Source organism: Nicotiana sylvestris, chromosome 9, assembly GCF_000393655.2.
Source record: "Nicotiana sylvestris chromosome 9, ASM39365v2, whole genome shotgun sequence".
Taxonomy (NCBI): domain Eukaryota; kingdom Viridiplantae; phylum Streptophyta; class Magnoliopsida; order Solanales; family Solanaceae; genus Nicotiana; species Nicotiana sylvestris.
This window is the reverse complement of record NC_091065.1, coordinates 91,864,147-91,877,872: the sequence shown is the minus strand read 5'-3', so window position 1 is coordinate 91,877,872 and position 13,726 is coordinate 91,864,147. Positions and strand designations below refer to the sequence as shown.

Here is a 13,726-nt window from a genome sequence, read left to right as displayed (position 1 = left end):
TTATTGAGATAGAGTACACGCGCAACACGTGTGCTGAAAAACTAGTTAAAAATTAAATGTGTATGCTTCACTTTCATTCATTCCGATAATATTTAAATTTCTTCCTTAATCCACTATGATATCTTATTATCAATCTCTTCCTAAATAAACAAAAACAAAAAGAATCAGCTAACAATTTGTCCTGAAAAATGTTTGTTAAAAATCACATTCATATTAACTTCGCTAGTTCACCAATTAGGAAGTCCAAAATGACGAATGCAATAAGTCCAGGGAGTAAATAACAATTATCCAAAAATGACAGCTCCCTCTATAAAAACCTAGTGCCCCCTTTCCTCCATTAGCTTTTGGTAACTCTTTAATTCTCCCGCTCTTCGACACAGTTCTTCGCACTCAAATCTCCTTCTTCGAACTCGCAAACTCTCAGTCTCTGTAAGTATGTCATGTTAACCGTATTCACTTTACAAATCTCGTGTATTAAGTCTGTATTTTTCTCCGTGTACATAATTTGTAAGTTTAATGTTTAAAAAATTTGGTGTCAATTTCTTGTTTATGGGGAGGGTTTATGCTTTGTTTATGTGTTTAAGGAAGATGTTTTTTGTTCTGGAAAGATATGGTTCTAGAAGGTTCTGGAATTGCAGGTTTTGTCAATTAGGGATTTAAAACACCAGGGTTTTGGAGGTCGTAGTTGAAGTAAGAGAGTTTTCGGAGCTTTGGGTTAAGTTTTTTTTTTGTGGGGGGTGGGGGGGATGTGGGGTATCTCAAGGTAATAGGGTTTTGTATTTTTGCAGTTTCTGGACTTAGTTCTTTGGTAACTGGAAATCAATGGTTTCCAGTCGATAATGTACCCGTCTCATCACTCTTCCCCACTTAAATGCCAGATTTAGTTCACCATTATGATTCCAACTTGTGAAGTGGCGAGATGCAGTAATACCTTTGCTGTTGAACCGCAGCCTTGGGGCTTCTGGACTTAGTAATAGAGGATGATTTGATCAAATAAATAAGTTGTAATGTGTAAGATGTTATTGGGTTTTGTGACTTTACACTTCAGTAAGCTATTGGGGGTTTTACTCTTTCTTTTTTTCTGTTGATAAAATCCAATCTAGGGATCTTACTTGAGCAGGCAAGGCGCGTGTTTGAGATTTTCTTGGGTCAGTGATGCCTTTATGGAATGACGTTGATAAGGCTGTTCTTTTAAGGCAAAAAGGAGTAATTATTTAAACTTAAACTTAAACATAAGTTTATTCTTTTGCTATAGTTTTGGTGTGGTTAGTCTATTGTTAATGATGGTACATGCTGTGTTAGACGTGCTTATACTTCTGCACAACTTGTTGTAAACCTATGTAGCACTTTCTTAGTGATTTTGTTCATCAATAATACTTTAACTTTATCAAAAAAGAAAAAGAAAAAGGTTGAATTTTGTGTGTTCGATGCTTTGGGGTTGGTGATGTCAGCATGGAGTTCAATTTATTGGTCATTCCCAATCCTTTTCTGTGACCCTACAGGGTCTGTTCTTGCATTTTGCCTAATCTTTTACCTTGTCACTGTTTTCCAGTTTTAATCTTCTAGTTTCTTGAAAATCTTTATGGAAAGAATATTAGAAAGGGTGCCTTTTCTTCTATCTCTCATTTTTTTCCGGGTGAGCATAGGGTACTGACTTCACGAAGATAAAACTGTTATGTCCCAGCTTCAGTACGGGTCAAATGCAGGAGGACATCAGGGTTCAATAGTTTATTTGATCAATCGGCTGTACTCTGGGTATTTTTCTAAATGTTTTATTTGTTTTTTCTTCCAGAAAATGGCTGACGAAAATTTTGAGCAACCTGAGATGGGTAACTTGCATGACACAGAAAACGTGGATAATAGGGACGGTGCTCAATTCAACAATAATTTGAATGGCACAGATAATGGCCATGGCTCTGATCATGTACACGATGCTGATCACGTGCACGACGCAGATCACGTGCACGACACAGTTCACGTGCACGACGCAGATCATGTGCACACCACAGATAACGTGAACCATGCAGATCATGTGCAAGATGCTGGTAATGTCCATGGTACAGAGGACGTGCATAACATGGATGCTATTCATGATTCAGATGCTATTCATGGTGTGGATAATGCACCTGAGGAGACTCATCCTTCTGAAGAGGTACAAGTTGCTCGAATTGATTCAGGAGCCAGCGAAGAAAAACGATGGCCTGGCTGGCCAGGAGAAAATGTTTACAGGATGTTAGTTCCTTCTCAGAAGGTTGGTGGTATCATTGGCCGCAGAGGAGAGTATATTAAAAAGACCTGTGAGGAGACAAAAGCTCGCATTAAGGTTCTTGATGGTCCTCCTGGGACCACTGAAAGAGCTGTGAGTTGCTGAATCGATATTGTTATTTACACTTTTTAGTATTTACATAATTATGGACATTTTTGTATAATGTTATGCGCTTTTAATGATGTGAAATTATTTTTTACCTAGATAACCGGTGATGGTTTTGGTGCAGAAAGCTACATGCTCCATCTCTCTTCTTACTGTTTGTTAACTCTTTTTATGTGCTTGCACATGGTAATATAGGCATCCTTGTGTGAGCTTCACCCATCTTCATGCATGTAGGATTATGATTATTTTTCAATAAGGTAAATTGTATTAAATGATTATTTTTATTTCAAGTCTTGCCAACTTTTAGTCAATTCAGTGGTTGTCATGCTATAGCTTAAGGTTGATCTAGAAGTGTTCTTACAGCTAGTAGAACTGCTTGTTAATGGTGAGGTCTTCTTTTTTACAAAATGCTTGCTTATGGGCATGGTTTTAGGTATTGGTATTTATTTTTGTAGAAATCTGCATCAAGGATATTTCACTTGACTCATTTATTATTAGGTTGTATGAAGTAAAGATGCCTAACTCGTCCACCCACCACATATACCTGAAAAAGAAAAGAAGAACAGAGGTTCATGGAATCCCTTTAGGCTCAGCCCCACCCTGTGTCGATATGTTATTGCAAGCGAACTGAAGTGGTGATAACAGCACTGTAGGAATGATCAATCATACATGAAATCTATGTAAAGAAGCAGCAGTTAAAAGAAAGCAGTAATCATCAACATTGATAGTAGAATCTACTATCTCAGAAAATAAAGTGAGGGGAAAATGGTAGAAATAAGAATACTATACAGCTGCTTGAACCATAATAATGACTTAACGTCTTTTAACTTCAGAAGAGAATTTATTATTCAATTAATTGAACCATAACTATGATTAACTTCTTCAAAGTGGGCTAAAAACAATCCAGTAACACAACCAAAATGATCTCAGACAGTTTCTTTTTCATAGTAACCAACATGAGTGTGTGCAGGTTCTTGCCCCATATAAGGAAACATTTCAATGAAAGTGCGCTTTGTACTAGAAGAACCAAGATCCAGACTGCAGTCATCAGCATTGAGCATTACAAGTGCTGAAAAGTTTTTCTGACAATCCATGAGAATTGGCTTCATCCAATATGAGTTTCAAGAAGCATTGCACCATGTCTGGTAACTTCAAAACTTGGTTGGTGTCTTGCCAGAAGGTGTTCACTGTATGAAAGAGGAAGTTAACAAACGTAACTAACAATTTGCAGGACATAACTTCCAGATTAAGAACATTCAAAATCATTTATACATATGAAAAATCATAAAGTTGAAGTTTATATGCTGGGGTATAATCGAACATGAAGTATGTAAAAGGAGTTGAGTAGAATTCATCTTTTTAATTTATGAGAAGTTGCGCAAAATCTAGCAGCAGTGTTTTTTCAATTGACTATACCAGAAGGATAAGAACTTGCTTCTATATTTCTGTGGGTATATATAGCTAAATAGTCTTGAAATAAATGAAACGTTGGATCTGTATTTTTTTTTTTTGAATTGGTAACTATTGTATATATTAAAACATCAGTACATAGGTTGCACTGAAAACCAAATTTACATGAAGAGGATTAGTAGATGTTCTAATTCGAGACCTAGCAAGATCCTAGTATGTCTATGATTGTCAATGTATCTTCTATGTAAATCTGTTTGCACCAAAAACAAAAAAGAAGAATACAGAGTTTGATCTTCTGCACTTGATTGCTTCTATCTTCAAAACATCTCGCGTTCCTTTCCCTCCAAACTGTCCACCAGATACAAGCCGGGACAGTCCTCCATCTATCTCTACTAGTTGCTTCAGCTTCTTCCCAGCTATAAAGGACATCTTTAAGCTTGTATGGCATTGACCATAAAATACCCCTAAGACTAATAAAGATTTTCCATAGTTGGTCTGTAATCTTGCAATGTAGAAACAAATGTGTGACAGTTTCAGCATTTTCCCCGCACAGAAAACATCTTGAGCACAGAGAAATTCCCCTTTTTATGAGATTATCCAGGGTTAATACCGCCTCATTTGCTAGTAGCCAAGTGAAGCAAGTTACCTTGTATGAAATCTTTGTTTTCCATATATGTTTCCAAGGTCATGGGTCCTCCTGTTGATTATTATGATTTAAAATCTTATATGCATCCTTCACCCGGTAAACCCCTCTGTTGTGCCTCTTCCACCAAAGTGAATCAAAACCTTCCTGTAATCCTTTAAATGCTTCCGGCTCTTTGTAAAGGTCAACTAATCTTGTTATCTCCCAGTCATTCAACTGTCTTCTTAGAGCGATTTCCCATCCTTGATGACTCCTCATATCAGCTACTGTTTTATGCTGGTTTTGTGCTAAACCAAACATATCGGGGTATCTTTCCTTTAAGCTTCCGTTTCCTAACCAGTTATCATTCCAGAATGATGTGTTTCTTCCGTTGTTCACTCTTATGGAGGAGTGATTCTTCATTATAGGCCAAAGTTCTCTGATGGATTTCCACACACTTACTCCATATGATGTTCTGACTTTTTTTGACACCCAGTTATTTTCCTCACCATACTTTGCTTTGATCACTTTGCCCCATAAAGATTGGGGTTCTTGAGAGTACTTCCATAACCATTTCATTCTAAGAGCCTTGCTATGATTCTTCAAATTCCTTATTCCTAAACCACCTTGTTTTTTATCCATTGTGAGTGTCTTCTGTCTTCCATTTAACTAAATGGAAGACCTTTTTCTCCTTATTACCTTGCCAAAGGAATGATCTTCGGAGTTTGTCCAATCTCTGCAAAATGCCTGCTGGAATTGGGAACAAAGACATCATATAAGTAGGAAGTGAGTCTAATACTGAGTTGATTAGAACTAGCCTCCCCCCCCCCAATGATAGGTATTGTGATTTCCATCTTGACAGCTTCTTCTCACACTTTTCTATGACTGAATTCCAGATTTCTTTTGATTTGGATCTTGCATCAAGAGGCATCCCAAGGTAAACAGTTGGTAGGGACCCAACTTCTCCTCCCAATATCTGTGTTAGTTGCTTCATGTTGTTAACTTCATTAATGGGAAAAATATTGCTCTTTCTCCAGTTGATGTGTAATCCTGAGACTCCCTCAAATAAGACCAAAATGATTCTTAGGAATCTAAGTTGGTCCTTTTCGGCATCACAGAAGACTAGAGTATCATCAGCATATTGGAGATGTGTGATCTCTAGATTGTTTGCCCCACTCCTGTTTACCTCAAAGCCTTTAACCCATCCACTGACTTTAGCCGTTTTGATCATGTTGTTCAATCCTTCCATGGCTATAATGAATAGAAAGGGAGAAAGGATCACCTTGTCTTAGACCTCTGTGTGAATGGAAAAAACCTTTAGGAGATCCATTTATGAGAATGGAGAATTTTACAGTAGATATGCAAAATTTCATCCATCTATTCCATTTCTGCCCAAAACCCATTAGTTCTAACATTCTGAGTAGGAAGCTCCAATTTACATGATCATAGGCCTTCTCAATATCTAATTTGCATAAGATTCCAGGTTCTTTCTTTTTTATTCTTGAATCCACAGCTTCGTTGGCAATCAACACTGCATCTATTATTTGTAAACCTTTGATGAAAGTCATTTGTTGAGCATCGACAATTTTCCCTACCACCCTCTTAAGTCTTTCGGTTAAGACTTTTGAGAGCAATTTGTAGAAGCTCCCTATCAGACTGATCGGTCTGAAATCTCTCAATTCTTTCGCACCTGTCTTTTTTGGAATCAAAGCTATATATGTTGCATTGAAGCTTTTCTCAAACATCTCCTGAGAATGGAAGTTGTTGAAGGTCGCCATGATGTCTTCCTTCAAAATGTCCCAACACTTTCTGAAAAAACCCATTGTGTATCCATCCGGACCTGGGGCCTTGTCACTTGCACACATCTTCAGACAGGTCAAAACTTCTTGTTCCTCAAAGTTACTCTGTAAAAACTCCCTTTCTGATTCAGGAATTCTTGAGCTATTTTCGAAATTGACCGTTGGTCTCCACTCTTCAGGTTCTTTGTATAACTCCTTGTAGAATTCAGTTATCTCAATCTCTATTCTGTCTGGATCCTCGACTACTTCATGTCGAATCATTAGTTGATCAATGTTGTTGTTTCTCTTGTGTGCATTTGCAGTGCGATGGAAAAATTTTGTATTCCTGTCCCCTTCTTTGAGTCACAGAGCTCTTGATTTTTGTCTCCATACAATTTCTTCATTCTTGAGTTGTTCCTCAATCTCCATTAGAGTAGCTGCTTTCCTCACTGATTCCTCCTCTGTCAGCGCTCTTAGTTGTTGTGTTGTCTCAAAACCTGCTAGTTGACTTAGCAATTTTGATTTTTGCAGTCCCAAATTACCTTCATAAACTCTGCTCCATTCTTTTAGCTTGCCCTTGAGAGCTTTTAACTTGCAAGCTAAAATGTAATCTGGTCTTCCTGAGAATTCAAAAGATGTCCACAAGTCTCTAATTCTGTCATCAAAACCTTCCACATTCAACCACCAATTTTCAAACTTAAAGTATGATTTAGCTTGTTCCCACGCACCACAGTATAGAGCCACAGGTGAATGGTCCGAAATCAACCTTAGTTGAATAGTTTGCTTGATGTTTCTGAAGCTTTCATCCCATTCTTCTGAAATGAGAAATCTATCAATTTTTGAAGCGGCTGTATGATTGTCCCCTTTGAACCAAGTATAGTAGCCTCCTTCAAGTCGTAGATCTATCAACTCCATATCTTCTATAAAATCCGAGAATTCCACCATCGCTTTGGACCTCCTTGAACATTCCCGTTTTTCAGAAGGGTACCTTGTAACGTTAAAATCGCCACAAACTGCCCAAGGACCTTCCATCAATCCCCTCACTGCACCAATTTCTCTCCATACTATTTTCCTCTCTATTCTACAATTTGAGGCATACACTCCTGTTATGTGACATTGAAAATTCTGTAAAAGAGCCTCGAACTTGCAAGTCAAAGTGTATGCACCAGTCTGTAACACCTCCCTTTCCATACTCTGCAATCCCATAATAACAAACTCCCCCCTCTCGTGCCGCTAGCTTCTAATCTTGCATACCTCACCCATCTACCACCCCATATTTGATTGACTATTTCCTTGATATCCCCCTCCACTTTTGTCTCTTGCATGCATATAATGTCTGCCCTCCAGTTCTGCACTTGACTTTTTATGATCTCCCTTTTCTTCTTGTCGTTTAATCCCCTTACATTCCAGGAAATTACTTTGATCTTCATATTGAAATGATTGATAGATCTCTTCCCCTACTCCTTTTCTCGTCACTCTTGAATTTGACATCAAACGAAGTTAAACCTTTTAATTCCAGTGATCCTTTGAATCTTTGTTTCTTCACCTCCAACTCTGTCTCCACCCTTCTAACCTGTCTGCAACTGTCAATTTGCATTAACAACTCCAATGCTTCTTCTTCGTGGCCTTGAAAATCTACTCCAAACATTTTCCCCAATTTGATCATATTTTGATGGACCCATAGTGTTGCATCCCTGTCTTTATCCATTAATGGATTGTGTTGTTGAACTGCTATAGGATTCACCTCCTCGATTTCCCAATCTTGGATAGAGCTAAAGTGCTTTAGTTGTTCCAAAGCACTTCCAACTTGATCTTCCCCCATATTTGTGTTTATGCTCTGCTCCCTTGCCTTCTGTTCGTTGATCTTCCCCCAATCTTGCTATCTCTGCTCCACCTTCTGGCTGACTGCAACTGTTAAGTGTTGCCTTTGGCATACTTTCAAGGTTTTCATTGGGGATTGGATCCCCGGGAGTGGACTCTTTTGTCCCGAGGTAAGAAGGTCCTCCCATTTCCTCAATACAAGGCTTCAGCCTAATATCATCAGAAAGCTCACACGAGAGATCATTAAAAATGACTTGTGCAGCCAAGTCAGAGTCATAGGATTTCAGCTCGTTGTTTGTCACTTTACTGCTCTGATTCATCGAACTCGAACCTTGTGTAAGTTGCACACTTGCTTTCCTTTATCAGTGTTTTGCAATATGGTGCACCCCACTTGATTGTTCAAATATCTCTCTATTTCAAAACATTGTTCGTTTTCTTGCATCTTCAGCTCATATCTTGTCTGTCTTTCAGCCCAGATTGGGATGAAAAATTTGATACCGTCTCTTTCAATCCCAACCTCATTGGGAGTCTTTCTGCCATCACCAACAATTTTAATTCTTGCCCACTTATGATGATTTTTGAGATCAGTTTCTTCTTCAGTAGCTATCCATCCCCCACAGAGATCTCCTATTTCTTTGAAGATCTTTTGTGATCATAGATGTAAAGGAATCCCCATGGCTCTAATCCAGCATGTTTCCTCGATTTGTGAGTTTGGAATGCATCCAGCAGTATGACTCCACCATTCCAGATGAAGCTTGAACTTTTTCCCACTCCATTCTCCTTGCATAATCTGCTCCGCCATGAATCTGTTTGGAAATTCAAAAAGAAACATGTTACCTGTCATTTCATGCATGTTTACTCCATATGCTTTGTTCCATGACGCACTAGCCCATCGCCTTATGTCTGCTAAAGTGGGTCTCTCATTGATTTCTTTCCCAAAAAACCCGACAATGCATCTTTTTAGTAAACCAGAATCCTCGCTACCTGTCGGTTCCACAACAGAGATATCTCCATTGTTTATGCTGACCTTTGCCTCTCGAAGGGTATTGGATTGCCATTTACTCTCCTTGATTGCTTTGACATAAGGGTAGTTGTCCACAGTGATTCTAGGTGGGGCTGTGGGATTCATTTTGGGGGTCTGATGTATGAGTCTTTCTATCTTAGTTGCTATGTCTTTCCAACCTGCATTCAAAGCTAACTCTGGAATTATAATAACAGACCTCCCTTCTCCCTTCAGTGACAGAATGCTCATGTATCTTCCATGAACGTTGAATTTCCTGGTACAGAAATGTTCTGTCATACTTCGTCGGAAAAATTTCAGTGGAGTGATCGGAATTTCGAGGGCTGGCTAATGGTGTTCATGGAAAGCTAAAAATTCTTGTACTCAGGCTCCTCGGGGAGTGTGCCTGAGAGCTTGTCGCAACTTACTATAAATAATGGCCAAAAAAAATTGGATCTGTATTTAACAATTCATATGGAATTAAAAAGGCGTAAAAAGGCATGTTAATATGTGGGCATATCTATAAGGCTGCACGCTGCAGACTCATTAGCTTATAAACGTGAATACACTTGGCACAAAATGCCTGTGTCCTTTGAAAAGACCTGTTGACTTAGAGATACTTATAAATTGTAGTTTACTCTGCAAGTCCTTTTATTGTAAATTGATTTAGAGCTACTTTATAGATGTGAGTACACTTGGCGCAAAATGCCTGTTGATTTAGAGCTACTACTTATAAATTATAGTTTAAATCTCCACAAGGAATCTCTTTTTTAAAGTTTTCACTACAAGGAATCTTTTTTTTTACTCCCCATTTTTGCTGGTAGGTTCTTTTGGTTGGTTGTTGGAGAATGAGCTAGCAGTAATCGTAATAAAACCGGCATATTGGACTCTATATTCTTGCTTGATTCCAGCGGTTTATCTTGGAAGCTATTGTTTTTTGCTTTTTTAATCTGCTTGTTATACCAGTATATTGATGCTGCATTATGTGTAATCAACTTTGATTCTGGTTGGAACCTAAACATACCGTGAACAGTAATTGTGCTTTGGCAAAAGTTGAATAAGTGCATATCTTTCTTTATATTGTGCTATCTGTGGATTGATAATTCTTTTCTGCTATAGGTGATGATATCTGCCAAAGAAGAGCCAAGCCTATCAATTCCGCCTGCTATGGATGGTCTTTTGAAGGTTCACAAGCGGATTGTTGATGTAGACACTGATTCAACTAGTGCTCCACCAGGCGCTGGTAGGCCAGTCACTACAAGACTACTTGTGGCAGCCTCACAGGCTGGAAGCTTGATTGGGAAGCAGGGTTCCACTATTAAGTTTATTCAAGATACATCTCATTGCACCATCCGAGTAATTGGAGAAGGTGCCTCACTTTAACTTAGATATCTGTGTCTTGTGTTGTTTCCTTGAGAATTTGTCAATCTCGCTACTGATCCACTACCGCTAGTCATTTGCAGTCCCTAATGCCTTTTAATGCTGTATTATCTGTAGGTATTTCAAGAGAAATTTGGGTCTGTACATATCCTTCTCTAATGTTTTTCTACAAGGAATAAATATATGTTAATCTTAAAATGACAGACGGAAGGGATGGCTTAATGGAAAGGGCCCTCCGCCTCCAATTAGGAGGTTGGTAGTTCTAGTCACTAAGGGAGCGAAGTATGAAAAGCCACACTTGGCTCCGTTGAGTGGTTTGGGGTGTGTGGGGTTTGCTATAGCAAAAAGTGAAAACAGACATGTGTTCTTAATATGGTGTAGGATTTTTGTGAATACGCTGTAGGGTCTTTGATAGCCCTGGTGGACTTGCTAAAAAGTCTTATTCATGTTTGATTTATATGAACATATTTTAACTATAAACTTTGCTTCTAGGATCCAATTTGTTTATGGACCCCTCGAAGGCTTCTTGGAAATCTTCTCAACCTCTACCCTTTGAACCTCCTTAAAAGGACTTCATGGAGATCTTTTAATATTTAATGGACTTGCTAGAGACTAGAAGTTCCTTAAAAATGAGAACTGCCTTGTCTTTTGAGTGTCTTTTGGACTATTGATTTATGTAATTGGAAATAACCAATTAGGTTTACAGCGAAACCTAGATTCCCCACCTTTTCCTGTCTTTATTTGAACCTCTGCGATCTCAAGCTGGCTTTAGGGGTGGGCACATGGGGTCCTAAGAGGATGTGAAGCTAAATAACACTGGTACAAGTTGATCTTTTATTGTTATTGGCAATTATTTTGCTTTTAGAAACTCTATTTTAGTAATTTTATTTAACTAGTGAGCACTAGAGAATTTTGTGCATATCATTTCTGAGTTATTGAAATAAACAAAAACCAAGATAAGGATAATTCCAGATGTTGAAATTTTGGAAACCTGGATTGGGGGAGTCAAAAGAGAGAAGAATAGATAGAAAAAGCAATGGAAGAACAATTGGAAGAATAACACATAAGTTTCTGGGTCCTTCTGGTTAGTTTTCCTTTGTCTATTGTTTACTTCTTGAATTATATGAATTATAAACAAAGGACTGTTTCTTATTAAAAGAAGGGGACTACGCTGTGAACTTGGTAAAGCTCAAAAGCTGACATGTTATGTTGTTTGTTCTGAAGTCAAATGGTACACAGTTGTGTCTGTTATTCTAACTTCTCATCTAAAATCCCTTTTTCCTTCTGGGTATGTAATTTAATGTTTAATTCCCATCAACTGGATTCTGCAGAGCACCTTCCAATTTTTGCCCTTCCTGATGATAGTGTTGTTGAGATACAAGGAGAGCCTGCCGGGGTGCATAAAGCAGTTGAAATGATTGCTTCACATCTCAGGAAATTTTTAGTTGATCGTAGTGTCATTGGGGTATTTGAGATGCAAGTAAGTCTACTGCTGTTTTCAGTGGATTTTGACCTTTCCAATAATACTCTTTGAAATTATGATTCTTTTTTTCTGCTCAGATGCAAATGCCAAATGCTCGTCCAAACCAGAACATGCCTCCATCTGGACCTTCTCAGTCATGGGCCCCTCCACCATCCGGTTTTCCCGCGAATGCTGGGGGTGGACCTGGTTTTGGGCTCAACCCTCAGTATATGCTGCCTCCACGGCAATTTGATAGTTATTACCCACCGGTAGACATGCCTCCTTTCGAAAAGCAGCCCCGTCAGGCCCCCCCTCTTTATGGTAGAGATGTTTCAATGGGAACTCATGGTACAAATGTGCAAACACAACAATCCATGGTTACAAAGGTGTGTTATTTGTATGCATTCAATCTGTTGAGTGCAACTACCTAATTTATACACTTTCTGCTAACTTAAGATAATTCGGGTAGGGGGATTCTGATCTTGATTAAATAAAATCACCCAACAAGGTACAGAAAGAGGTGGGCATATACGTCATGCTATATATGTTGCACTTATAAGAATCTGGTATCGTTTTAAGGATACTACCAAATAGAACCATCAAGTTGTTGCAAGTTTTGCTTTCTTTTTTGGCCTTTAATTCTTTTTATATAGAACTGCAACATTCTGATTTCTGATGCTCTTTTCCCTTAATCCTTTTTCTTTAAAGGTCACCCAAAACATGCAAATTCCCTTGTCCTATGCCGATGCTGTCATTGGGACCTCTGGTTCAAATATTAGCTATATTCGTCGGACCAGTGGTGCATCTATTGCAATCCAGGAAACAAGGGGTGTTCCGGATGAGATGACTGTTGAGATAACGGGATCTGCATCACAGGTGCAAACAGCGCAGCAATTAGTTCAGGTAGTATCTGCTGATAATTTGATATTGAACTTCAATTCACCTTTGCTGTGGGTAATATTCTGTCTGTGGATAGGGACAGTATGATCTTGTTTGGAATATCACTGGTGGTGCCCCTTTTTTTTTGTTTTGGGGATTGAGTTTTTACCACCTTGCTTATGGTGCAGAATTCTATTGCTGATGCTGCCAGCTCAATGCAGAACACTGCCGCTGGACCACCTTCCCAAGGCTATAATCCATATTCTCAAGGTCCTGTATACACTTCATCTAGTGGCACTGGCCATACACCTGCCGGGGATTATGGTTCCATTTATGGATCCAGCTATGGTTATTGATGGATATCTGACTCAGACCAGTCATGCTGACACAATCATGAGATCCAAAGTCATCTGCGGTTGGAAAGTTTTGTTGTTAGTTAGGAGGTGTATCATGATTAGTAGTAGTGGAGGATTGGATGCGTTAGGTATTGAGATGGAATTAGTGGTTTAGCATTAGTCTTTTACATTCGATTTTGAAATGTTTAATTACTGGTATATTGCACTCAGTACAGGGTTACATTTTACTCGGTTTGACAGACGCTATGTGATCAGTATAACTAAAAACAAATTCACATATTAAATACTTGCCCAGCAGATGCTCGAGGTAAAAAGTTGTTTCCTTTTTATGGGCATGGTGCTCATCGGTGTGTTATTAATTAGGTAGATGGCATTCTCTAGTCTTTTGTAGCTATTCTAAGTTTACTTCATGTGAGTTTTGTGTTGTGATAGCTCTGTGCTGATGGCAATGTGGCGGGTGCAGGGCGGATATGAACCTATGCAGGGGGGTGCGGGTGCGGGGCAGGGTGGGTTGATTTTTTTTCTAAAGAAGTTCTTGCGGGTTGACGCGGTCTTGGTGCAGGTTTGGCAAGCTAGAAACATATACTGATCACGCAATAATGACTGGCTGGACAGAAGAACTTTGTTGCTTACAACAATACAACAGT

General features: G+C 38.8%; 1 protein-coding gene across 2 annotated transcripts; it reads left to right on the top strand.

The window, feature by feature from the left end:
• Positions 1 to 322: 322 nt before the first annotated feature.
• LOC104210212 (flowering locus K homology domain-like) lies at positions 323 to 13,406 on the top strand. Of its 2 annotated transcripts, none has more exons than XM_070156039.1 (7): positions 323 to 429; positions 1,793 to 2,359; positions 10,122 to 10,371; positions 11,714 to 11,862; positions 11,943 to 12,230; positions 12,553 to 12,747; positions 12,912 to 13,406. In XM_070156039.1, the coding sequence occupies exons 2-7, from the start codon at positions 1,796 to 1,798 to the stop codon at positions 13,077 to 13,079; spliced, it is 1,614 nt and encodes a 537-aa protein (XP_070012140.1). In that variant the 5' UTR covers positions 323 to 429; positions 1,793 to 1,795; the 3' UTR covers positions 13,080 to 13,406. The 2 variants fall into 2 exon arrangements, with proteins under 2 accessions (XP_070012140.1, XP_070012141.1); XM_070156040.1 differs by having other exon boundaries at positions 325 to 433.
• Positions 13,407 to 13,726: the final 320 nt, after the last annotated feature.

What these genes read in the sequence shown, in the direction of transcription:
- LOC104210212 (XM_070156039.1), top strand. Translation starts at nt 1,796, where the DNA reads ATGGCTGACGAAAATTTTGAGCAACCTGAGATGGGTAACTTGCATGAC. An exon ending in CTGGGACCACTGAAAGAGCT is followed by an intron (nt 2,360 to 10,121) that starts GTGAGTTGCTGA and finishes TTTCTGCTATAG; the next exon opens with GTGATGATATCTGCCAAAGA. An exon ending in CAGCGCAGCAATTAGTTCAG is followed by an intron (nt 12,748 to 12,911) that starts GTAGTATCTGCT and finishes CTTATGGTGCAG; the next exon opens with AATTCTATTGCTGATGCTGC.